Source organism: Plectropomus leopardus, chromosome 3 (genome assembly GCF_026936395.1).
Source record: "Plectropomus leopardus strain MGB_pleo_1.0 chromosome 3, ASM2693639v1, whole genome shotgun sequence".
Lineage (NCBI taxonomy): Eukaryota > Metazoa > Chordata > Actinopteri > Perciformes > Serranidae > Plectropomus > Plectropomus leopardus.
In genome coordinates, this window is record NC_142178.1 from 34026292 (window position 1) to 34052648 (window position 26357).

The 26357-nt window shown below is 41.1% G+C and overlaps 1 protein-coding gene across 2 annotated transcripts in view; it reads right to left on the reverse strand.

Moving 5' to 3' along the window:
• Positions 1 to 1331: 1331 nt before the first annotated feature.
• xylt1 (xylosyltransferase I) overlaps positions 1332 to 26357 on the reverse strand; it is a 185540-nt gene continuing 160514 nt past the window's right edge. For both annotated transcript variants that reach the window (XM_088074093.1, XM_042485290.2), the window contains 3 exons: positions 20817 to 21015; positions 10101 to 10434; positions 1332 to 4535 (listed from right to left, as the gene is read on the reverse strand). In XM_088074093.1, coding sequence (XP_087930219.1) covers positions 4213 to 4535; positions 10101 to 10434; positions 20817 to 21015 — 856 coding nt within the window. In that variant the 3' untranslated portion in view covers positions 1332 to 4212. The remainder of the gene's footprint in view (positions 4536 to 10100; positions 10435 to 20816; positions 21016 to 26357) is intronic.

A 26357-nucleotide genomic window follows, 5' to 3' on the forward strand; every position in this document is an offset into this window, starting at 1 on the left:
CAGCAAAAGCCAGACTGCCCATTAATGGAAGATAAGAGAGGACCTGGGGAGGAAATTGTACTCACCAACTGAAGGACGCTGTGGTTCGGGGTACGTCTGAGTAAGGTTGGAAGCCACCTGACAACATCATCTCCTGGCCGAAAGTCTGTCCCCCGAAAAATGTTTAAAATGTCATAGTATAGCATGGCACCAAATACTCAAGACTCAAAATATCACAGTATAGTATGTCATTTGAAAGGTGATACAAATATCATGGTACAGTATGCTGTCTGAAAAATCATAAAAACTTCATAGTATAGCATGTCTTCTGAAAAATGTTAAGTATCTCAAAGTATAGTATGCCTTCTGAAAAGTCATCAAATGGTTATAGTATAGTTTGTCCTTCAAAATCATCAAAACAACATAGTATAGTCTGACATTTACATTATACATCATAAACGTCATAGTTTAGTCTTTTGTTCAGAAAAATCATAAAACCTTTCAAAAAATAATAAAAGTCCTAGTAAACTATGTTGTTCACAATATCACAATATGCCATAGTATCATGTCATTTCAAAATCACAGATTCTTCATAGTACAGTATGTTGTTCCAAAAATCATAAAAATGTATATTAAATGTATAGAGTATGTACAAAAAAAACCCAACCCATAAAATAATCACAGTATAGTTCATCTTTTCGAAAAATCATGAAACACTTACACACAAGGTATAGTATGTCATAAAAAAAGCATTATATTCATGCATATATTCTGTGTATGTCCTGATGTAATGGCACACTGCTATTTATCTATACACACATCACACACACACACACACACACACACACACACCTGTGTTGCATATATCATATGTGTTTGTGCTCCTTTGAGGATGCCTTTTTAATACACTATATATATTATGTATTTCCACTTTGATGTATTGTATATGTGTATATTTCTGTTTACTACCTCATTTAAGGCTGAGGCTAAAGGGCCTCAGCTGTTTTGAGTCACAGGATTATTCACGTATGTTTAAGATGGCGACTCACTAGATAATATACAAATCTGAGGAAGGACATATTGGCTCAAAATGTCACTTGTGTTAGCAGAATAAAAATCCTTTACTGGGACCTTCCTGGTGTGTGGATCTCTATCGCTTTACATTTGCTCATCTTGGATTCAGCACCTACTACAGGATGTGCATGTCTTATTTTGAATTTTTCTGCATTATATTACCCACCTAAATGGAATCGGACTATATTTGTAACCAGCTTATACTTGGTAAGCTAAAACAGAGTAATGGTGGAAAGATCAGCACCTCAGCAGGCTTAGTGTTTTAAGTCCACATGAGCTGTTTTCCCATAGAATTTTATTTCCAAAAAGCAGTCAGAGAAAAGTAAGACAAGCCAGTCAAGTACAATAAAACATATCCCCCAAAGGGAAGGAAAAAAAATAAAAGCTGATAAAGACAGAAGGCCTGATGATATATACAACAGCAGACATCTTTTTGGTGTTGCAGTACCAGTGAATCACTCGACAAACTCATGGTATTCTTCACATAAGATCAAAACAAATAACAAAATAAAGGTCTTTCTTTTAATGAACAGAGAAGGTTCTAAAAGTCAGCTAAGGCACACAGAGCCTCCCCGCGACAAAATAACGGGGAAAACGTCAGTTCAGAGAAATTTGTGCAACAGTTGCTCGACAATACATTCCAGCAAGAACAACAACAATCTGGCATGTGATTTTCTCTGAGAGGCAAACAGGACAAGGTCGCTGTCACAGCTGTCCAAAAACACTGAAACAGGTTATGTACTTTGATCAATAAACACCATCAATTCACTCTTTGTGCCTGGTTACTGACACTTCAAAAACTCTTAATAATTCAATGTCATTTTTAACCACATCTGTATTTACATGTACAATACCTTTTAAACAATATTTCAATACAAAATACCTATGTACATCTTCTTCATTTGTTAATCATTTTGTTACAAAATAGGACTTCCACATTGAGTTACACTTATTTAATTTACCTTTTTCCAAAACTGTCATTGAGCTTACATAATAATAAGTATTGTGTGACGTAAGTTGTTCTGAGCATGGTGGCACTATAAGTTAAAAGGTGGCAGCAGAAGTCGGCCAGTGAAAAACAAAAACTGTCCTTTACAACCCCACCCCAGAAACAGTGATTTGAGAGGGAAGGAGTGATTGCAATTATAATGGACACATCCGACAGAGAGGCAAGGTGAACTTGACATTAATGAACAGTAATGTCTCTTAATTAGCCTGTGCAGAAAGACTCACTTTGCTCGTGTGGTGGCTAAACAATGTTGACAATCACAGATTGAACTCCTAATTGGCTTCAGATGAAACTTATTTCAAAGTAAAACAAACATCTGAGCGCTCCTCTTGTTCAGGATGTGTTGCGGCACAGAGCCAGCCTTAGTTGAAATAAATGTCTCAGATATCCAGAGATTGTCTTGATGGCAGAAAAATGTACTTCAAATGTAGATAGTTGATCTAATAAATTATGCATTTTGCAATCAAGACACAATATTATATCCACTTGTTGTAATTGTACATTATTGTCACAGCATGAAGATCACTACCACTCACTATCGCTCTGAAACTGACACCAGAAAACACCAAAAAGCACAGTTTCTCCTTCAATTCCAGACGTCCAATATGTTTCGGTTGTGTTTTTGTTCGCTGTTTGTTGAGGTTGTTAGGTAGCTGACCTCGGACCTCGCAGGTCGGGTTGGCTTTCTCTTGTGATGCACTTGGCAAACAGCCATGTAAGAAACCAAGACAAGAAGATCTATTCAGACAGGACAACACTGACTAACACACAGGTGCGGGCCATAAAAAGGTACAGTTTGGGGTGTTGGCCTTTGTAAATAAAGGCGGCTTTCTTTACAAAAAAATATTTATCATGCTGCCAAGGCAGCGTCGCAGTTATTTAGTCACTGACTAAAAATATCAGTATTAATATAAACTTATAAATAAATAGCGACTCATGGACTCACCCCCCCCTCCCCCCTCATTCACACAATTTTTGAGACTTCTTGTATCATCATGTACAACATAAAGTGTCATTGAAATGACTGGAAGAAAGTAAAGTTAAAAAAAAACACTGAGAACAAGAACGAAAATTTTAAGGTCAGCTTGAGATAATTGTGTTTTCAAGTTTGAGGCAGGTTGATAAAAGACGGACAGAGCAATTCTCTCTTTGTCCTCTGCCTGTCACAACATCTGGGTTTTATTCAAATAAACCTACACTATGCGAATGTTAAAACACTATTCTACAACAACCACAAAATGAAGCATTTATGAATTTAGAACACTGAAATTTCCTACATTAAATTTCTATTATCATCCAAATCATTATTCCGAGAAGGCCTCTTGTATTTGCATTTCTCTTTTTCCATGTTTACGAAATGTGACTGCAGCAGATGGTTAGCCCGGCCACGGCAGTTCCACATCCTGATCAGGCACTGAACTGAAAGAAGTTGTGCTGCTGTTACTGATTTATTCTACTGATTTACAAGAACGATCGGAAACTCAACAAAATAATTGGCCTTAATAATGCTAAAATATTTGTTGTTCAAAGTTTCTCCATAAATGGGAAGTTTGCTTTTAATGGTGCTGCGTTTGAGACATATCAAAATAATCTTTTTGAACTGTTTGGGCGTATCTGAATACTCAGAAGTCGTCTCATTTTGTTGACACACACATAAGGAGGCACATTTATCTCAGTACCGGGTAACCTCCTCATGCATGTCTTACAGCTAAGGCCTTTTTGCAGCAGAACATCATCTGCTACCAGTGTTGACAATCCACACTCACATGAACGCCGTGCCCTGCGCAGGGCTTTCAAAGCTGACTTCATAATTCATTCAGCAGCAAAATAAATGCTCGAAAATTGCAACGTTTGATCACAGTAAAACTCAGCCATGAGAAGAAAAATAAATACACTGAGAAACTGAAATAGCAAAGCCAGCATAATCCCCTAAAAGGAGGAACCCCGTGGGAGGATCTGAAAATCATTCTCCTCGCTCTCCGTCCAGACACCCTCACCAGCCTCCCAAAGAAATCTTTCTTTTGTTTCCTTCTTCTCCCGAGACAGAGGAAGAACATTTCCCCCCACCTGCAACAAACCCCATTAAATAAATAAAAATCAACAGTGAATCTCCTGTGCCGAGGCCTCCTGTCCAGCTGGAGGCCTCGCTGCTACCTGATGCGCCCGTCTGCGCGAGGTGTTACCAGCTGGGATTTGGGGTCTGGGCTCAGGGAGCTCCAGGGGTTCTTGGGGCACGCCTGCATGACGGGGCAGGCGGTCGGGCCCACGGCGCAGATGTCAGCCGCCTCCCACAACTCACCCACCAGGCTGTCTACCCAACGCTCAAGCTCCGGGCCAGTCAAGGCCGCGTTCCTTTTGGCCTGCTCCACGTAGCCCAGGCTCACGGGGATGTTGAGCACGGGATTGAGGCCATGGAAACTCTGCTCCATGTAGCTGTTCTTCGCCGGCCCGTTGTGGAGCTTCAGAGTATCCTCTAGAGACACGTGGGAAGGAAGGAAGAGTTGATAATCAGTGGTCAGATGGTTCAAGAGGGGATTGTCGGGAAGGGGAGGAAAAAGTGAGACGTGAATGGTAAAATATCAAAGCAAGACGTGATCTGCTTCATCATCATCTGAAAAGCTTAAACTGTTTGCTAATTTGCTCGGATTGATTTTTACGACTGGACTACCTAAATCCCATTCTTTGATGTGGTATGTGAAGCCACTGCAGTGCTGACTTTATGGAAACGGTTGGACGCGCCCTCATTCTTTCTTCCCATGACGGTCAAGCCCGGCAGGAAGACAGCTAACGTAGACACAGCTTCCCCTTAAAACACTTTCTCCACCCTGAGCTCCACTGAAGCTGTAAATTCCTCACTGGTACTCTAACTGGGGCGCTGGCCATCCTCTGTAAGCATGGCTGAGCAGACATCAGTGCTTTTCATGCACTGGTGACAGAAAAGATGCAGTCAGACATGAGGTGCTCCACCAGGCAAGGCAATGTCCGTAGCATGCCAGCTAGCTTTGTGGTTGCAGAGTGTGTAATGAAGTCGTGCATCTGTGTAGATTTCTGTGTTTGTGTATCAGAATGAGTATGTGTGTGCATGCGTCTGCGGCTGCCAATGCGGGTGGAAGGCCACGTCATAAAGTTTTACTGGCACTGCATGTAGGAGGGAAACCTGGTGCCAGACATGGCAGTAAATTAAAGGAGGGAGGATGGAAGAGCAAAGACGAAAGCACACATTATAACACACAGAAAGCCGAGCATTCACACGATTATTACGCCATGACTGTAAACTCCACTTAAACACCACAAAAAAGCAGATAACTCTAAATTAAATTACATTCTGTAGAACAGTGTCTCAAAACTGGTCCAGTCATGGGGTCCAGATTTCTATTTAGGCATTAGTGTGAGGTCCACACATTATAAATTACAACATATTCAGTTTTGTTTCACAAAATGTAAATGATATGTTGGCATAGAACACAATGAAATCAAACACATGTCAAGAATAAACAGATATTAAATTTAAAAATAAAAGCTCTGTGACAGAAAACCACTGTACTTCAAAAGTCTGTTCAGTGAACTGACTCAATAATGTTGTAGCTATACAGCAACATCTGACCATAATAATTAAATAATTAAATACTTTTATCTACTGGTCATACCAGACATACTGAATCTCATTAAGGTGTTTTTAAAATACTATTATTTCCAAATTCAAGTTACATACTCTCACTTTAAGTATGCAATTGTAGGAATAAGCAGGCCTATTTTTTTTACTATGTTCATTTAAAGGGGATCTACTATGGTTTTCCTTATTTTCTGTCATATAATGTTACAATGTCAGATGTTCACATTAAATGTGGCCAAAGTTTCAGATAATGAGGTAAACATATGTTAAAATAATCCCTGGGAGGAAAAAGCTCAAGCGTCAGACTGCTTTGAATACAGTTTTCTCTACTTTTCACAGAAGCTGATGTCAGAATGTGATAGATTTTTAATATGGTCATCTGCAGGCAGTCTGCTGCTAGTGTTTCCATCACATAGGCTACACTGCAACAGGTAGCTACACGCCAATGCCAAGGAAACATGTAACCTTGGTTGCTGATGTTGTTAATTCTTCCTGATTTCGGATCATTTTCCTGCTGGAACATGTCTAGTTGTTAAAATTTTGTTTTAGAGGCTTTGATAGGTGATTTTTTCACAATAAAAAATGTCGCTATTTTCTGTTACAGTCATTCACACGAAAGAAATGAAAAGACATCACACATAGCATGCTGTAGACCAGAAAATTCCTGAGTGGATGATAACAAGGACGAGGAGATAAAGATATTTATAGAGAAATGGTTGCTAATGGTTGCCGAGTGTAAAGCGGCCGGGATGAGTGCCCCCTCCTGATCGGGGAGGAGATCCTGCCTCAAGTGGTGGAGATTAAGTACCTCGGGGTCTTGTTCACGAGTGAGGGAAGGATGGAGCGGGAGATCGACAGGCGGATCGGTGCAGCGGATCTGCAGTAATGCTGACGCTGCACCGATCTGTCGTGGTGAAGAGGGAGCTGAGCTGAAAGGCAAAGCTCTCGATTTACCGGTCGATCTTCGTTCCTACCCTCACCTATGGTCACGAGCTTTGGGTAGTGACCGAAAGAACAAGATCACGGGTACAAGCGGCCGAAATGAGCTCCCTCTGTAGGGTGGCTGGACTCTCCCTTAGAGACAGGGTGAGAAGCTCGGTCATCCGGGAGGAGCTCGGAGTAAAGCCGCTGCTCCTCCACGTTGAGAAGAGCCAGATGAGGTGGCTCGGGCATCTAATTCAGATGCCTCCTGGACGCCTCCCTGGTGACCCCGGGGAAGACCCAGGACACGCTGGAGAGACTATGTCTCACGGCTGGCCTGGGAACGCCTTGGGATCCCCCGGGAAGAGCTGGACAAAGTGACCGGGGAGAGGAAAGTCTGGGCTTCCCTGCTTAGGGCTGCTGCCCCTGTGACCCGACTCCGGATAAGCGGAAGAAAATGGATGGATGGATGGATGGTTGCTACTTTTAACTAACATTAGCCAAAGCCTTTGTTTTACGTCAATGTATGAATATACATTGGTGGCTGAAGCAAAGCTGAAAAGCACTGACAGAGCGGCGCTAGTTCAGAATGAGAATTGGTTGTCTCCTCATAGACCTACATGGCAAAAGAAACATCTGCAAATCAGTGGATAGATTTTTTTAAGGGTCACCACTCCTGCGTAATGACTTGTCTCAATATTAGGATTCAATCCATTCTGTCTATTAACATTTTCAAAGTCTAGAGGAGAAGCAATATTACATAATTGCATCCCTATTCAAGTTAACAGAGTGCTAAAGCACAAGGTAGTCGCTTGGCCACACTCGGCAGCTATCAGCCACCCGAAGTCTCTATTGGGCTTGCTCAATGGGCCGAACAGTGCAGAAGTAGTGCTGATCATCCTCTGATAATCCAGGTAATTTTATCCAGACAGTTGAACCAGTTTAGATTCATGCACCAGTGAGCAACTCTCACAGGAATTAACGAGGCCCTGCATCCATAGATGTATCCTGTTCTCTTAATATATCTATAGTGTGTGCGGTGGCGCTCATTGAAACCACTGTTTCTGTCACTAAGATCATCTCAAAATGAAAGCTCCTTGGAGTTGCTTTAAGTAGAGAGAGAGTCATGCTTCCACCTCCTGTAATAAATTCTACCTTTCTGGGGGTTATAAAGGTCATGTTTGTCAAAATCGTTTTAGAGAATTGCTGATACAACTTTACGGTCATTCTGGGTCACAGGCTGAATTGCATTGCTTTATGTCACTATGACTCTACTAATCTAATAACAGAGCTGCAGCACTGTGGGGTAGACAGTTGATAACAGAAAAAAAACATGTCTTGTTAACACAGAGTCAAATTAGTATCAGGCAAATTTCTCCACCCAAACATCAATAGGAAGCCAGAGCATAATTGCGTAATGCAAATGAAGCTAAACAGCCGTAACCCAGAGATGAATATTTAACTCACACTGTCGCACAACAGTCCTCCCACAGCCCCGCTGAGACTCAGGTCGAGCACAAAAGCTGTAACTTTATTTGTTGTTTCTCTTCATCATTAAAAACGGCTCAGTGAGATTATTAAATGGAGAAAGACACGATTAAGCCGAAGCTAGCGTCTCAACTCTCATGTGATTTCAGTGCAAACTGAGTGCTTACGGACTACAACAATGGAGTCTTGCCCCCTTATCCATGCTGGCTGATTGATTTAATTGTGTCATTGTTTTTGGAGGGCTAAGCAGGCTGTTGTTTAACACTCTGTTTAGTGTGTATGAGCAACTCGCTGGGTTATTAAGGGTGACTTGATGACAAACAACCAGGGTCTGCAGAGGCCCAGAGGCTTGATTAGAAAGGGCATCGCTGCAAATACAAAGTGTGTGTGTCTGCAGACGTTTCAGAGCACCTAAACTGGCAATCGTTTCTTCACAGTGAATGCAAAGTCACTCTGAGACACTATGTTAGTATCTACTGAAAAGAAAATACTGAAAATGTGCACTGAATATATAATTTGTTTGTCAAACATAACCACTGTGTTTATTCAAGCTCTGTATTTTCATGTCCGACATCCTGCATATGGACGGTGATCTGCAGTAGATAGAGAGAAAACTGCTGTAACTCAAAGCAAAAATAAGCCTGTCTATTATGGATTTATTACAAATACTCTCATTCTCATTCTACAGTAACTTACAATGGACATTTCATTTGTAAGGCTTAAAATGCTCCGTTTGTACTCAGACTGTGTCGCATTGTAAGCAAGAAGTATCACTAAAATGCACTTCAAACTGTATTTTTCACCTGGACATTATTTTCCCATGTTTTTGTGTCTAAGTGACAAATGGAGACAACCATTTTTTAAAAATACTGAGAAAGACTGCTGCAACAGAAGAGACAAAACAGGCTGCAATGTAATCTCTGCAGTAAATTGTGCACGGTCTGTTGAAAGTGCTTGTTTTTGCCACTGACATTCTCAGATTATTATTACAAGTGTCTTACAACATTTGGGAAAGGACTGTTTATACAAATGAAGCATTTTACGTACTTTCTCTAGTCTGTTTGTTATTGTGAGCAAGGAAAAGTCTCATTTTGATATATTGTGAAAGGTGACTTGTTGCAGAAAAACAACACTGGAAACGATAGTGAGGGTTGGAAAGAGGAGTGCAGTACAGCTGCAGTTGCAGTTGTGTTGCAGTACAGAAAGCGAGGCTTAGTGTTATCTAGAAGATTTTCAATGTATGGCAGAATATTCAGCAGATTTTGACAAAGTTGGAAAGTCCCCTATATGTCAGAATGAGACTTCTCCATGAGCGAGACTTGGTTACACATTATACAACAAGTAGTTCCAGCCAAGCAATCAGATTTTTCTGCAAGACATTTAGAATGTGCTCAAATATGCATGACAGCTCACCTTCCTCATCACTAAAAGAATTACTTATTCCCTGCATTTGAAGAAAACATGATTATCGTGCCATTTTAGGCAGGAGACAAAACAGCATCAATGAGCATAATTTTCAACACATCGAAGATTGTAAACTTTCAAAAGAGAGGAAACTTGTACCGTCATATGCTGTATACTCCAGTGAAATTTCAGGAAGGTATGAAATATTTCATACTGCTCAAGCCTAATAAACGCCTCAACAAAATACAGCTTCAAATATTAACAACTAACTTGTGTGTGATACTGTGTCAACAAAAAGTCACAAATACAGGCTTTACTGCAGGGCTGTTATATCAGATTGCATAGTGGCGGTTTTATTTCATCCTTGTATTGTTGGGGTTACTCCAAATCTAGATATGGAGTGAAATGCTTGGCATTCAGACTAACACCTTAAGTGCGTTTTTTGATCAATCATTATCTATTGAGGAACAGCACAGCAGTGCAATAAGACTATCAAGGCTATTTGTTTAAATGACACAATCAATAGTAATTTTGTGTTATGATGAAGCTAAAACAAATGGTGAGTGCTAGATATAAATATGCTTCATAAGAGGCTGTTTGAATGTCTCTTACCTTGTCGTATGGGCTGATGCTTGTTGTACGCCAACGGAGCAATAAGGAAGCGCATCTCAGCCACGGGGCTCCAGTGGTGCAGGATGCGGACGCTCCACACACCAGGTCTCAGAGGCTGGTTGAGCGGCGGGCGGTAGTGGGTGAACTCTGCACTGGCATCGATCAGAATGTCGTAGGTGGCGGCAATGACATTGGTGGGGTCGATCCACACGACTGTGACGGTGACATTGGGACCCTTGCTCCACTTCTGCATGCCCACCGTCTCGTCCATGGGGCCCATCAGGCCGCCAAAGTTCCTGAACATACGTTCTTTGGCATCCCACTCAGTGCCGATCTGACAGAGAAAAAGGAAATGAGAGGGAGAGAAAACAGGAAGACAAGAGTGAGTGACAGAATGAGGTAAGAAGAAAGACAAGGAGAGAACTAACAGCAAAAAGCACAAGAGATTGGGTCTATAAATTCACTCCTGCTGCTGCCACATGAAGTGAACATAAATGAGTAACATAGTCTGTGCATGCTGCACCATTTGACTATCAAGATAACCAATATCTGCACTGAATCATCATGGGAAATAACATTCAGCATGCATTTTTCATCAAACGGCAGCACACTCGAGCCCCACCTTCCACACAGCTGTTGTATAATGTTACAATGCAGAAGCTGATGAGCCTGATAGTTTCGTCCTGCACGTTTGAGTCTATTTGTCCACATTTGTCCACAGTCTCTGGCACTGTATGCCTGAGTATATCTCGGACATGAAACACGTGAGGCAGGCTGAGGAAGGCGTATGATTAGACCCCAACCATATCCCCTTGGGGCAAAGATCAAATGCATGCTTGTTTGCTCTCTGAACACATTTCAGTGATGGAAAGAGAGAAAGGAGGCAATGAACAGCAGGATCCAGCGTAAGCAATGCTTAGTGCCCTAAACATAAACTACAGTGAACAGGATTACAAGCTGACATCAGTGAACAACATTCGGTCAAAGTCTAGTATATGGGTAGATCGTGTATGTAGAGGGCTTTAAATTTGAAACAGGAAGTGGCAGCATTTACTTAATGAAGGACTTTGCCCAGCTGCTGTGGTGCAACTGAAAATAAAGAATAATACACTTAAGCACAGTCACACAGCAGATGGGACCTTCTTTCTTGCTGTACACACTGATCATTTAACACAACCCTGCACTCTTCAGCTCAGGTCACCGATCGACCACTATCAGAGCCAAACTTTGCCGTTACTGATAGTCTGTAAAATGTCCTTTCGGAGCCGATAATCTGCAACAACGATCAATTGCTTGACCTTTAGTTACAAGTTAACCCGTTCCAATGTATTTATTTTTCTCCCTATAATGATAACAACACCCATTCTAACTTTGTAACATGTAGCATTTATGGTCAATAATGTTTAAATACATTTTAAGGCTTGTGTGTCATACAGACAAGGCTGTTCCTGAAACAAAATGATTAGGTGATCCCCCCTTTCTTCCGTCCAAACCATAGACTGTATATAAAGATGGACAACATGACGGTTCCCCCAAAGTGTTTTTCAGTCTGGATCGCCCCCTGGTGTCTGACTGCATTATAGGTCATAAAGCCCGCCCCTCCAATAATGTTTTTCCAGAGTGACAGTTTCTGTCACTGAAGGTAGTTCTCATCACCCTGATGTTTATTCAAGTGATCGTTTTTATGATAAAAAACGATGATTGACATCTGTGTAAACCAATATGTGTACTTTCGTTCAGTGCAGCTGCTCGGGACTGTTCGGATGGGTGCTTATTTTCTACAATAACCCAAAATCCAATGGAAAAATTATATGCAGGAACAGCCTTTTGACAAGGAAAAAAGAGAATCAGGAGAACAAACTTCCATAAAAATATGGATTTAGAGCTTCAACAAAGACAGAGAATGTTGCATTCTCTGTGGCAATTCTCAGACGAATAAAGTGAGTATAAAAATGTAACAGATAATACCAAAGTCAAATATATCTCTGGTGAATTATGAGACGTACAGTGCCTCTGGCTGCAGAACATGGAAGTAGCTGCCAGCCTGCCGCTCACTGGAGGACTGCCAGTGAACATTGGGCCAATTTAAGATTATTACGTCCTGTAAGCTTACATAATTAACATTTAGCATACACATGTTTGTTTGTTTGACTGAGAATTCATTGGCCGTGTCTTTTGAACTTAAGATTTGACAAGATTCTTTTACTCTAAGGAGATGCTCGAATTGAAATGAAATAAAGAAAAAAAAAGAGAGAGTAGAGGAAGGAAGAGCAAATTACAAAAACAGGATGAAAATGTAAGCACAGCTAATTGCCTTTAATGTCTTCACTGCGGTCAAGTCTGTAACTGTAGAGGCGTGATATGTGTGTGTTGGTCTGCAGATTGCAAAATGGTGCGGTATGCAAAATGAGAGATGTGGAGCCATCGAGATTGATGGGGGAGTGGGAGTGATGGAGAGGGAGGCCACACACACATATGCAGAGAGAGTGAAAGATGTCCGGGGTGTTGGCAGAAATGTGAGAGGGATGGCGGCTTTAGGAAGCGCTCATCCTTACAATGGTAGCTGATTAACACAGCCTCACCCTGCTGGACGATCAATGGCTGACTGGAACTGACTCTGTATTACATCCTTTGAGAATTGAGATTGCGATGTAACAGTATAAATAGACACTACTTGCATAAATTACAAAGCGTGTGTGCGTGTTGGCCATCTGTAAAAGACACCTCACTTTCATCTCAATTATTGGACTGACCTCTGCCATTTCTGCCCCCTTGGACCTTGGTTCTTTTTCTTTTTAAATTACTAATCAACTCTCTTGTCTGGCACCTCTGTAGCTCATTACTTTATTCAAGGCTGACTCGCTGGCACACTCTACATCCCCGATTGATTGGCAGCAGTCTCGTTTGGAGCCCCAGAAAGAAATGAAGAGATTATTGACAGAAGAATCTCACTGTAATCCACTGGGAGTGAGCCGGCAGAAGGCCGACTAAAGTTAGAGTTGTGAGAGGGAGATCCGGAAAAGATTCACATACTGTGGGTAGGAGGGGACCCCCCGAGACTGGCTTCTGGTTCTTGCCCATAGTTTATTCGGCAACAAACATGTACTGCAGTTCCACTTTTTCAAGCAGTTTCAGGCCAGACGAGTCGAGTGGCTTTTCACTTTTTGCACACATATATTGAATATGTTGCTCACACAGGCAATTCCTATCCAAGTATAAAATATAGTACTACATATTGACCTATTGTGCTTCTATGCATAGTGCTCGAGGTGCTCATGCCCACGCAATACACAACATTGTTTCCACAACAGCTGAAAGTTTGCAGACACATTTTAACAACATTTGTTAAGTTTATCACCCTAAAAGTCCAGTGTGTAGGATTTAGGGGAATATATTGGCAGAAATGGAATATAATGAGAGTTTTTCTTTAACTTGTAATCACATGAAAATGAGAAGTTTTGTGCTTTTGTGATCTTGGAATGAGCAGTTTAAATCAACATAAGAAGCCGGTCTTTGTCTGCGGAGATTGCTGTGTTTACTGGCATGTTTCTGAATGGACAAACCAAAACACTGGCTGTATCGGGCTATTCGCGTGTTCGCATCAGCAGCCGTAGTTAGAAGCCCGACTGCAACGAGCAGTGTCAGAAAAACACTGTCTGTTGCAGTGTTTTTGTTTGAAACTGCTTTATTTAGCATTTCTATTGGTTTAAATCACCTGATCTGTCAGTTTTTAAGAGGAAGACACCTCTGCGGTCTCAGTGTAAACCTCCTAAACATCTGGATTTAAACTAGAGAAAAAAAGGTGAGCAAACATACGCAGGTGCTGGGCAAACAGGCTGTCTCTGACATGCCAAACAGCGTCTGACAAACACAGATTTTAAAATGAAACACCTTTATTTAGTGTTTTTATTGGTTTAACTCATCAGCTGTTTGTTCCGTAGAGGAAGAGACCTCTGTGGATAGTTCAGCTCCTTTAGAGATCACACATTTGCAGGTGCTGGCCACGTGGATCTGCAAAATACCAAACAGGGTCAGTGAAACACTGACATGTAATGTAAAACCACTTTATTTTGGGTTTTTATCAATTTAACTCATTGGGCCCATTTTTCTAGAGAGGAAAAAAACTCTGTGGATAATAAATCTCACAGTAAAAACCTCCTGAGCAATGAACGCCGAAAGAATTCTAGCGAGGGGAAGTTTAGATTTTAGATTTAGTGGAATCTAGCTGTGAGGATTGCAGATTGCAACCAGCTGAAACTTCCCCTCGCTAGAATTATTTCGGCCGAAATAATTCTAGCGAGGGGAAGTTTCAGCTGGTTGCAATCTGCAATCCTCACAGCTAGATTCCACTAAATCCCCTTAAATCATACACACTGGAACTTTAAATGTTGCAGTAACTCTTAGCCTGGAACGAACAAGCAATACACTGGCTCTAAATAGGGCCATTTGCATTCTTACGTCGACCACAGTAGTTAGCAGCCCCTTCGTGGCAAAAGCATTTAATATTGTTTTGTTTTTGTCAAGCTGCTTTTATCTATATTTTTACTGGTTTAAATCCCCTCGTCTGGAGAGGAAGAGACCTCTGCAGATAACTCGTTTCTCTGTTGAAACCTCTCCAACATCTGGCTTTTAAGTTATCAGAGACAAAAAAGGTGAACACACATTAGCAGGTGCTAGGCTAGCGGCCCGACATGCCAAACAATGTAGTCGAATCACTGATTTGTGACGTGAAACTACTTTTTTCGGTGTTTTTAGTCGTGTGAATTACTACGTCCATTTGTTCCAGAGAGGAAGAGACCTCTGCGAATAATTCGGTTCACTAAAGGAACATGAACACAATATGAATTCTAACCTGGAGAAGCTTCATCTGGTTGCAATCTGCAATCCTCAACGTTAAGATTCCACTAAATTCCCCTAAATCTTAACTTAAAATGCTGCAGTTATTCTCTTCTGGGACTAATGCATTGCTGTGTTGGAGATTAAATTCAACTTATGGATCTGCAGTTAATAGAAGAAGCCACCAGTTGCAAGGGATCCTTTCTTCCAGTATGCCACTGGGTCAAACAGGGATTAACTTGTGGCCCATTTCAGCCTCCAGCTTACGATGACCTCCACACTCAACCTGTCCCTTGCTGCTTCCACCCAATAAGCTTTGGCTTAAGACCAATACCCAATCAAGCCTCACGACCGCTCACCAAGTTGGAGGCTTATGACCTTCTTTCGCTCTCAGCTATACTTAGAAGAACATGCTTTTGAGGAACTAATGCTGATCTGGCATCCTTGCTGTGACCTCTCCCCTCTTTTTTTCAGCTGCTCACATCTCTGTTTACTCACATTGTTTACTCACTTGGGCCGATTACTCAGATTTTCCATTCATAACCAGCAATTACTGACAGCCACTGTTAATTAAAGTAGATTTATCCCTCATTTACTCTCTGCTTAAAAGCAGAGGGAAAATCTTATCGCATCTGATAATGACTCGTTGATTATACATTTTGCTTTCCTTCAAATATTACCCATTATTCCTGTCAATTACCCGTTTTTATCGTCTGCTCAGTCCCCTTCCTTTCTTAGTAAAAAGCACATAATGCTCCCATGTCATCATCCACCTCAGCTCCATTTCTTTCTCCTGACCTGACAACCTTTCAGACCTTTTCAGCACGTCGCCAGCTTGCTGGCGCCCACGCCTCCATTAAATGAGACACGTCAATTTAATCAGGCAGCAGCATGGACAGTCCCAGTGTACATCTGGCCCTACTTAAAACCATAGGGCATCATTGCCCCTCGAGGCCCCGTTCAGAGGCTTATTAGTGGCACTGTTTGTGAGGGTAATCAAACCCAGGTGCTCACCAGCCGCACCGGAGGACTCCCCCGGGACACGTTTACACTACTGAGGGACTCTGGGTAAGACGGCTGCTAATAAAGACACACTGTGGAGCGAGATGCATCAAACCAGACTTAAAAAAACACTTTGACATTTTGGGAAATGTGCTTCTTTGCTTTCTTACAAAAAAATCAGATAAAAAGATCAATACCGCTTTCAAGTTTGTACAATAGATATGAAGCCAGCAGCTGGTTATCTTAGCATAAGGACTGGAAACAGGGGGGTCTGGCTTAGCCTTGGAAATTATATTCCAACTTTTTCCTTGCAGATGAGACAGGAAATTATTTTCCCATCCCAACTATGCAGATTTGTCAGTAAATTAAATGAATACAGTAAAATAAAAGCCTGGGAGGAATAAATATTTACTAGAAAAATAAACAATAAATCTTAAACATGTGGGGCCTTATGTGGCTGGATCTGGCCAGATGATAAACACTTTTTGTGTACAGCGTGAGGAAAATAACAGGAACAATGCAATTGTGCTGTAACACTTTTTTCGAAGCTTATAATTTTGCATTTTTGAGACTATGTCAGCCAAATGATTAGAGTTCTAACTAATGATTATTTTCACTGTCGATTAATCTGCCAAATATTTTTTTCATTTAATCAATTTATCAATAAAATGTCAGAAAAAGTTTTCTTCGAACCCAAGGTGAAATCTTTAAATGGTATTTTTATCCAAGCAGCAACTTCCAGAGATTAAAAAAATGAAGCCAATGTGGGAGTGCAAAAAAACCTGCAGGTTCTCTAATGGCCATTTGAGACAGTCTCCAAGAAAGAGTTAATCTCCTTAGAACCCAATATTAAAATGCCCAAATTTTCAAGGTTTTAAGTTATGCATAATTAAGTGCATGGGCCTTTTGAGTCAAAGGTGATGTCATACGTTGACAAGTCACTAACTGCGGCAGTAATGTTGGTTAATGTAACCACGACGCCCCAGATTAACAGAGTGTAGGTTTAGCTGTAGCTGTTGCTTTTTCAGCGTGTTTTGAGCTGATGAAAGTTAATTGTAAAATTTCATTAATCTAAAACAGTCTTGTTCAGCGTTTAGTTATACTCAAAGAACCACTACGGAGCTGAATGTTCAGCTTTTCAAGCAAGAATATGTTATTGTAATGGTTTTCAGCCTGTTTTTTCCAATGAACCAACCGTACTAACCAAGCTAGCAGCTAGTGTTTGAGTTATCTCCACCTCAACTCCAAATAAGGCCACTTCCAGCTCCCATAGGCCAGTGCTGAACTTGTGGCTTCAAAACTCAAACTAGTGGGTGACACCATGGTGGCTACGTCCGTTATTTTGTATAGTCTATGGCTTTATCCAACCAATAGTCCAAAGATCAAACGCTATTCAGTTAATTCATTTACGACATAGAAGAGCATCAAATTCTCACATTTAAGAAGAATGGAACGGTCAAAAAACAAAAACAAGGATCATTTTATGGTCAAAATAATTGCCAATTAATTTTCTGTCAATCAACTACTAGATGAATCATCTAATCATTACAGCTCTGACGTTGTTTATTCCACTCTTTCATAGTTTTCAAGGCTGCAGGTTGTATTGGGAAACATTACATCTTAATGTGTTCCTGTCATTCTGTCACCCATATATCCTCTCCCACAATATGCATGTGTACATACATTGTGGTAGAACAAGGACTAACGCATCAGTCAAAGTCAGTCAGCCTGCTGTAAAAGATTTGTCCAACAAAGAGTAATATACCTCTCAATGTCAAGTCTGACTTGAGGTGAAATACTAATTTTAACTGTGTGGGCTGTAAGTGGTCCCGCACTAAATCATGCTGTAAAAAGGCCTATAAAGGCAGCTGGGAGGCGGCGGTACAGGAGTGAAAAGAAAGACATATCCGTCTTCCTTTATATCTAAAGGAGGACAGGGAACATATTGTTAAGCCAGCCATATGGTTTATCTAGCAAACTCGAGCATATAGCTTTAGTATAATGGGTCATATCTGCTAAGTTGACAAAAAGCACAGCGTTACTGCCACTACGCCACGCTGTCTTATTCAAGCTCTTTCTGCTCGCGTTTTGAATGACAGATGGACAAACTGACTGACTGACAGCCTCTGCACAGTGCCAGACTGTGAATGCTTTCTCAGGCTGAGCCACCAGATAAAAGCCGCAACCCACATCACTTTTCTGTCACTCATGGTTTCATAGGCGAGACACACATACAGGGCTTAGTGAGAGGGACACGCATGGCGACCGGCCGTCTGGATCCCTCTAAGTTACCACTCCGCTCTGACCCTACCTGAACCTGCACAGTTTCTGGCCAAGCCCGACCTGAGCCCCAAACACAGCAACAGTTCTGGGCCCACAGCCGATTAAAAACCGAAATTTTTGCTGTTAAAAAATAGAATTTCTGCCATGTGGTTATACTCCTGCAAGCACAGTTCACATCCATATCTGTGAAAACACGGATGCTTCACACACATCCTTCATCCATGATGGCACAAAAGATCGATACAATCAGCACAGTTTCAAGTCACCAAATCATCATCAGATCAAATGCCGCTCCTTCTTTTCCTGAGTTACGGTGTTGTATGGCCAACATTTGTGTGAAATTTTGTCAGAAATAGCATATGAATTCTTGAGTTATCGCCAAAAACATGTTTGGTGAGGTCACAGTGACCTTTGACCACCGAGATCGAATCAGTTCATTCTTGAGTCTGAGTGGCCAATTCTGCCAAACCTTGATCTTTTATCACAAAAACCTAATCAGTTCATCTTTAAATCCAATTTAATGTTAATGCCAAATTACTGTGGTCACCAGAATGGAACAAATGGACAGACTGACAACCCCGAAAATCACAAGCTTTCAGCTATCTCCGGCACAGAGACATAAAAAATATATTACATTTTAGTTTATATGTCATATTTTTGAATATTCAAACACATATTACAAGACAATGGATAATGTATTTCCTGGCACCGCTTCTGTTTAAATAAGGTTTCATCTTGTCCACGTCTGATTCTGCCGAGCGGGCTCAATCCTTGGTGTCTAGTGTGCATGGCGGCCCGTGGTGATGCAGTGTGCAGATGATAATCCCTACTCTTTGCCGCACATCTCTCCCACTGCTGGGGATGCAGAACAAACACTGCCAACCAAGTCGCCTTGCAGCCCAACGCCCCCTCTCTTTCTCTCATTTTCAATCGCGTGCATGCTCTCTCTCTTTCCCCGGTTCTCTTCTATATTGCTTCTATTGCTCTGTTGTTCCGTCACTCTCCCTCTATCAGTCGCAGTGCCTCCCTTTTTCTCTCTCTGTTCCTCTTGATTCAGTCCATTAAAACTCCTGCCATTTACGCAGGAGAACTGGCAGTTTCATAAAACAAACAAACAAACAAAAAAACCTCAGCAGATTAAAGCCCGGGGCAATAATGAGAAAGTAGAGCTCAGCACAGGTCAGGTAAAAGGTAAAGGTAAAACGGGGTCAAGGCGTGTCCAGGTGTACGAGTGTGGTCTGCCAGCTCAAACAGAGCAAACAAATTCGTTTACAAGTTTGTTGACATTTCCGCTTCCCACAAAGCTGTGCATGATAAACCAGAGAGAAAAGGTCAATTTACATTCACTCAGTTAATTTTGTCCTTTTTTAATACGGCACTGTGTGGTTGTCACATCACAGCCGAGCTGCTGTATCCTAAACAGGCGTTGTGGTAAACAGAAACACAGATTAACATAACAAGACAATCAAGGGAAGCATTCCAGTGTGAAGGTGAGAAGACGTTCTATTAGGAAGCAACAAATAAGCAGCACATGAAGCGCTCATCCCTATAAACTTGGATGAATTCAATCAATTTACATTTTACAAGGCCATTACAGGCGCCGGTTTAATTGTGTGGAGATGCGGCGCTATGAGCTTCGGCAAGGTCGCCATAGCAATGAATATAAGGCCACCGCGGCAATGAGCTGTATGTCTCACCTCTAATTATATGCTGAAGAGCCATGTTATTCCTATGTGGTGCTTAAAGTTTTTATAGAACTCATTTCCTCTCACTAGCAATGGCTGACTGATTGTTTTTCGACTCATGCCAAACAAATGACCTCAATGTAAATTAAAAATAAATCAGGGTTGGTGTGGTCAAGAAAAACCTGGAAATGTCATGGAAATTGCAAATAGCAATTTACATGCCTGGAAAAGTTTTGGAAAACTATAAATACATAAATATATCCTGAAAGTTCTAGAAAGGTCATTGAATTGTGTCTCACAAACCTGTATAATAAAACATGATGTGTTCCAGGACCATCAGAAATTTGAAAATCCAATGAAAATTTCTGTTTTTACAATTTCGAGTTGTAATAAATTAAGAAACTTTAGCTGATTTTTTTAAAGAAAGCATGCCTTCCAAACCAGGAAGGCAAAAAAAAGTGCCCATATTTTTTATTTAAAAATAGCCAAAACTTTTTCAAGGAAAAAAAAACAAAAAACAAAAAAAAAAGATTTTTTTTTCTATAAAATTTGCAAACATTTTAAAGACAAGAATGCCTCTCCCCGAGCCAAAATAAAAAAAAAACATAAGTCCCTCCCCAGTACTTCTGCACCACTCCCTCCCCTCTCATGAATAATGAACAGCTCCTAAATTGTATTTAAATATCAGTTCTAATCCCGAATTGCTTTTTTAATTTTTTAAATGATATATATTTTAAAAAGCTTTTATATAGTAATGAAAAGGATCCCGTAAGGAGTTTTAATGGGCGTTTCACAGAATGTATGGTCTTTAGTTTGCCTCAAATCCCAGAAAAGTCAAAGATATTTCTTGGTAAAATGTGTATGACCCCCTTATAAATGCTGCGCCATGCAGTCGGATAAAATGACTCACCTCTGCGAACTGCAGCCTGCTGAATGTGCTGCTGGGAGGTGTGGTCAGCTTGAAGTTCTTCTTTGGTGCCACCCAGGTCTCCATGGTCTCCAGCTTGCTCGTAGCCAGATTAGTGGCATGGTGCCTGACCAGGTAGCCCTGGAACTGGTCTGACTGGAAGTAGAGATGCACCGACACTGGGTGGCCCATGGGGAAGTACCTGGCAGGACACACAGAGAGAGCGAGGATCCATTAGCAAACCTGATACATGCTGACCTATCCGCTGTGCCACCTCTCGGGGGCCAACAGTGTAAGAGGAGGCGGATATCTAGATTCATCTGGATAACGTCTAGAAGGCCTTGGACATGCTAATGCGGCTGGATGCTAATGCATGCTCGCAGTGAAGGTTAGTTGAAGTCAATGTGCTCTGTAATTGTGTGACATGGTGGACATTAATTCAATGACCTTTAACAGAAAACCAATTGGTCAAAGACGTGTTGACCGTGCTGATAATTCCCATGAAACATTGCTTGGTGGTTGCTATGCCCACGCTTGGATTCGATCCATTTATAAATTTTTCAGACCACGATTGACATCTGAGTACCAATAGCTTGATGTTTTTTTGTGTACATATATGATTTTAAAATCCAACTGTTAACATGTATGCTATATTCTGACTATGTATGCAATTATGTTGCCAAATAAGACGATTGTGGCTATGTGCTGACGATGCTTAAGACAACTTTAACTCTAGAGGAACTAAAGGAAGAAAACTGACTGGTGCTACCAACACTTGTATTTTTTACTTTAACATATTGAAAAAATAATATTATATTAATGTTCCCCACATATTTTCTTTTATGAATAAGAACCAGAAAAAGTTGAATAATTTAATTTTCAGTGTGTGTGCAGCCTTGTTCAGGTTATTCGCTGTGTCTATGAAAAGGACAATGAACAACCCACAAAATGTTCCTTACAGAGGAAAGAAAGTCTATTTACTTCTGATAACTACGTCACTGCATAACTCATTAACTTTTGTTTATGTGTAGGGTCCTATTTGTCATTTAACGTCCGCAAGCAAAAAAAAACCCAAATGCCTTTGAGCTGCTTTGTTTTGGGATGCATTACCAACACAGTAAAGTTTTTATAAGTTTTTATAAACCGCCAAACTGAAAAACTGAGCTTTTAGGCAATAAGACATGGGGCATCAGTGGGAAGATATGGGAAAACTGCCAAAAAATCATTGGCATTAACTTGCATAATCGTGACAATGTCTACCAAGTCAGAGCCATTCAGAGGGCAGAAGGTCATTTTAGCAGACCCACATCACCCTCTCCATGCAGAGTTTCGACTTCTGCCATCAGGGGCGAGGTTTACTTTCTCTAAGAGGGCAAAGTCAAACAGAATTCTTAAATCATTTGTTCCCTCAGCTGTTGGGTTTTTTAAAAAGCTTTAGGCCCTACTGTCCTTGAAATGAACAATTACAGATGAATATTTCATATTCGCAACAACTAAATTTGATGACCTCTACTGTATGTTATATGTATTTATGCCTTTATTTGTCCTATTTATTCATTATAGTGTGAATTGGTTGTGTTGACTAATGTTGCAAACCAAATTGCCCCTCGGGACATTAAAGTCTTTCTCATCTGATCAAATCTGAAAAAAAAACAAGCATTTTGATAATTTGGCAAAGTGTAGAGGCTGAAGCTAACTAAGCCACGCAAGACTGTATTTTGATTATTGTTAGCTTACATAATGATCAGAGCCCATGATTTGATCAAAAAATTGCAAATATTACAGCATTTTACTCCTGGAGATTGAGTGGGATCATTTCTCCAAAATCAGCAAAGTAAGAAGAGGACACTGAAACAGATGGACGACTTGTTAACTTTTTGTTAGTGTTTCAGCCTTTAAATGCAAATTGTGAGCAAGTGGTTTTCAGTGTGTGACGTGTTGCGCTTTTTCTCTATTACAGCTAAACAGTGCACTAATATATGTTTCTGAAAAAAACAGGCAAGAAAAAGTAAATACAGTCACAGAATCTTGGGCTGCATCTGATCAGCGCTGACTAGTTTCAGTGTTTGATCTGAATTTGTTCTGAATTTGAGAGCGGAGATAGATAAAGAGTAAGGAGCAGCTCTTTCTCTCGATATGCTTCTGTACTCTTTCTGTCCGTGGTGGTGTGTGTACAAAAATGTGTAAGTACAATCTGTAGTTGAAGCAACAGCCCGAGAGCCAGCGAAAATTTAAGCTGAGAGGAGAGCCGTGAGATCTGATGGAGTTTACCAAAGTTCATTTACACATACCACCCACATTATTATGATATAAAGCTTGGTGAAAATCAATAAAGTATCCCTTTAAAAAACAATTTTCATGCTTGTACATAACTATCAAAGCAGATCAAAGATAAATATGGACTCGTGAACAGTTCATATAAGTCAAAGTACTTGAGTAAGTAAATGACAAGCTTCTTTTCTGCTAATTATTGCTTTCCCCTGAGCTGGATGTTTCAACATGTGCTCTGGTTCTGAAATGGAAATGATGGTTAAAGAAGACATGTGACAGCTGAGACCGCAGCGTTCTGCACTTACAGAAAATTACAGAACAGTCATGGGCTGTATTGGCAGCAGATTCACATTAGTCAGAGTTGTGAACGCACACAGACAATCCAACTAAACACATTACAAGTCTGCGTAAAACAAAGTTGAACTGGGTCATCCAGTCAGCTGAAGCCGAATGAAGGTCTTGCCCCTCTGATTAGTCTGTTGTTTGTTTGTGTGACGCCTCATACGTGGCACAGGGCCGGGGCCCTCGGGGGGCAGCCAGCCCGAGTGACTTCTGGAAAAACTAAAAAGGGGCCAGGGTGGGCACTGCTGGGGAACGCTCCACAGCTGCTCTCTGACTCCTTCGCGCCTACATTTCTCATCCTTCGCCTCGTTTGCTTCCTTGAGTTCGCCTTTATTCTCCCCTTTTTGCACACACATACAGATTAACACACACACACACACGCACGCACACACACACTATCCCGCCCTGCTCCCCAGTGCCCATGGCCTCATCAGTATTCCACTAAAGGACCAGGAGTCAACCCGTCCCGGTAAATGCTACCCTGACAAGCAGAACAGCAAATATTTACACCCACAAGGATAGCAGAGCACACTGGCTCCCCTCCTGCTCCCTTCTCCCTCTGTCTTTCCCCCTTTCTCCTCTTCTCTGTTCTCCCATCTGACTTTCCCCCTCCACTCCTCTCCTCTCCCCTCTCTTCTCCTTCTTTCATCCTGCTTTCTGTCCTCGTCCCTTGGCTCCCGTTCCCTCCTGCCCCCGTCTTTCCCCAAAAGAGACGCGGCTGCCAGTGTGAGAGGCAGTGAGACAGGGTCGGGACGTAGCCTGGCCTGCACAGAAGCTCCATTCAGGCTTTTACTCCACAGTCTCTCCAGTCGAGTCACAGCGGGCTGCTAAAAGAGCCAAATCCCTCTCTGTGGGCTTTCCCTCTCTCCTGCTCCAGTCTCACACTGACGCTGACCCGTTCATCTGCTGGAGGCACATCTGAATTCGACATGCATGCAAAATACGTAGCTGCACCCCGGATGTAATTCTTTTACACATATTGGAGGGGGGAGCACCCACCCTCAATACTCAAATATGCTTAAAATGTCACCTTTAAGCTGGCAGATGAGCGCCAAATCGAGTTCTGTGTAAACACCCAGACTCACTAAACAGACAGCAAAGAACTAGCGGCAACGAAAGCCCTCATGTCGCCTGACGTCAGTGAGTCACGACCCCGTCTGATGACGACTGATGATTTCGATATTTCAAAGTTCAGGGGGTAGCACTACTAAAATCACACACTGAAGAGTCATGATGCCGCCGTCGTTTGGCTCTGTGAAAAATGTAAAGCCGGCATCTCTGTGAGAGAGCTGATCATACGCTGGACCCCGAAAATGGAACTCGGTCATCAAAACTTTGAGATCCCCAAACTAAGATTTAGTTTCTTAAGTTAAGAGGGAATTCCCCCCAGACTCTCTTGTAGGGCTGGGTTGCAGAAGGTGTTGATTGAAATGGTCTCCCCAATGTTAAATAAATGATCTCAGCCGTTAGTGACTTAGTTTGACTTCAAAGCTTAACCTTGATCGGTTTTTATTGCAAATCTATAAAACACAGATGATGCCACACCATGCAGGCCTCATGTGATCACACACACACACACACACACACACACACACACACAGTGTATGTAATTATTGGCCAATAAACCAGAGTGTGACTGATCTAAAAGAAAGTCACGAGGCTCATTTTACCTTTAATTTCCACTTTTTTCCCCAGCTAGATCTTAATGATGCCTCGCTGCGGTTGTGACTCATCTCACAGTATTTAGTTGCGAGTTCCTGATTTTTGCTCATAAACTTCATAATCTTGTATCAAAGACTTATCTTGTAACACAGTGAAGATTATTAGCAATGCCTTTTGTCAAGAATTATGAGAAATATTGTATTATTCATGGCTCCCACCAAGTAATGCTGCAGTAATTAATTTATGACAGAAGACGTCATAAGACTGGTGCGGCTGTCTGGCGCTGTGTGTTAAATTATGACATTCTACTAAAGCTTGGAAAATACCGCCAACCATATTACGTGTCAGCATGGATAACACATAACATGGATATGCTGGGTAAATTTGTGCTGCTCATGTTTTGCCGTTACATCCAAGTGAAAAGGCATCCGAATTTCCATAAAATAAATCAACTACATCTACTGCTCCTCTGATGGTGTTTCCAGAACTGTCAAACACCTTTCTGACCTTGTTTGTTTTCAAGTTATAATGGTACTTCCTTATTATTAGATGACATATGACTTTGCTCTTTTGAAAGAAGCATTTTTATTTACCAAAATGACTGATAATGATCATTTTGATCCCCAAATATAGCAGAGGACTTCAGGAACAATTAGAAATGTCTCTTGTTGATGTGCAGAAGATGGAATTTTTGTTTTGGTTGCAGGTTACTGAAAAATTCATTAATATATTTCTGCTATGCTAATGGTCATCACAGAAAGGTGAACACATGGCACCTAAATTATTCTTTTTATTATGAACCCGCCTACTCATCTGTGCTCAATTAGCTCCATCCCAAATAAAATCCAGTGAAAGAATCTGGAGTCAGCTTTGTAAAACACCTGTAAAACAGCTTTGCAAGCATTCAGACATTAAGTCTTATAGTTTGCATGTGAGAACTTGAGACTTAATCCTACAAACACCTGGATCACTTTTTTGTGCTGCATTCAGATGCCTTTTTTACAAGCATTTAAACCTTTGAAATCTAAGAACATTGGGTTGATTTTGTTTTTAAACACAGGAAAAACATAATAAGCAACTTGGCAAGAAATGTCCCGCAATTACACTTTTTTTGAAAAAACTAAAACGTGACAAAAAGGTCTGAAAATTAGCTGGAATTGTTAAATATTATGAAAAAAGAGAGAAAAATGTCAAGAAAACTGTATTTATTATTCTCTTAATTATATTTTTAAAATTCTGTAACAGAAAACAAAAGAAAAAATACTGTTT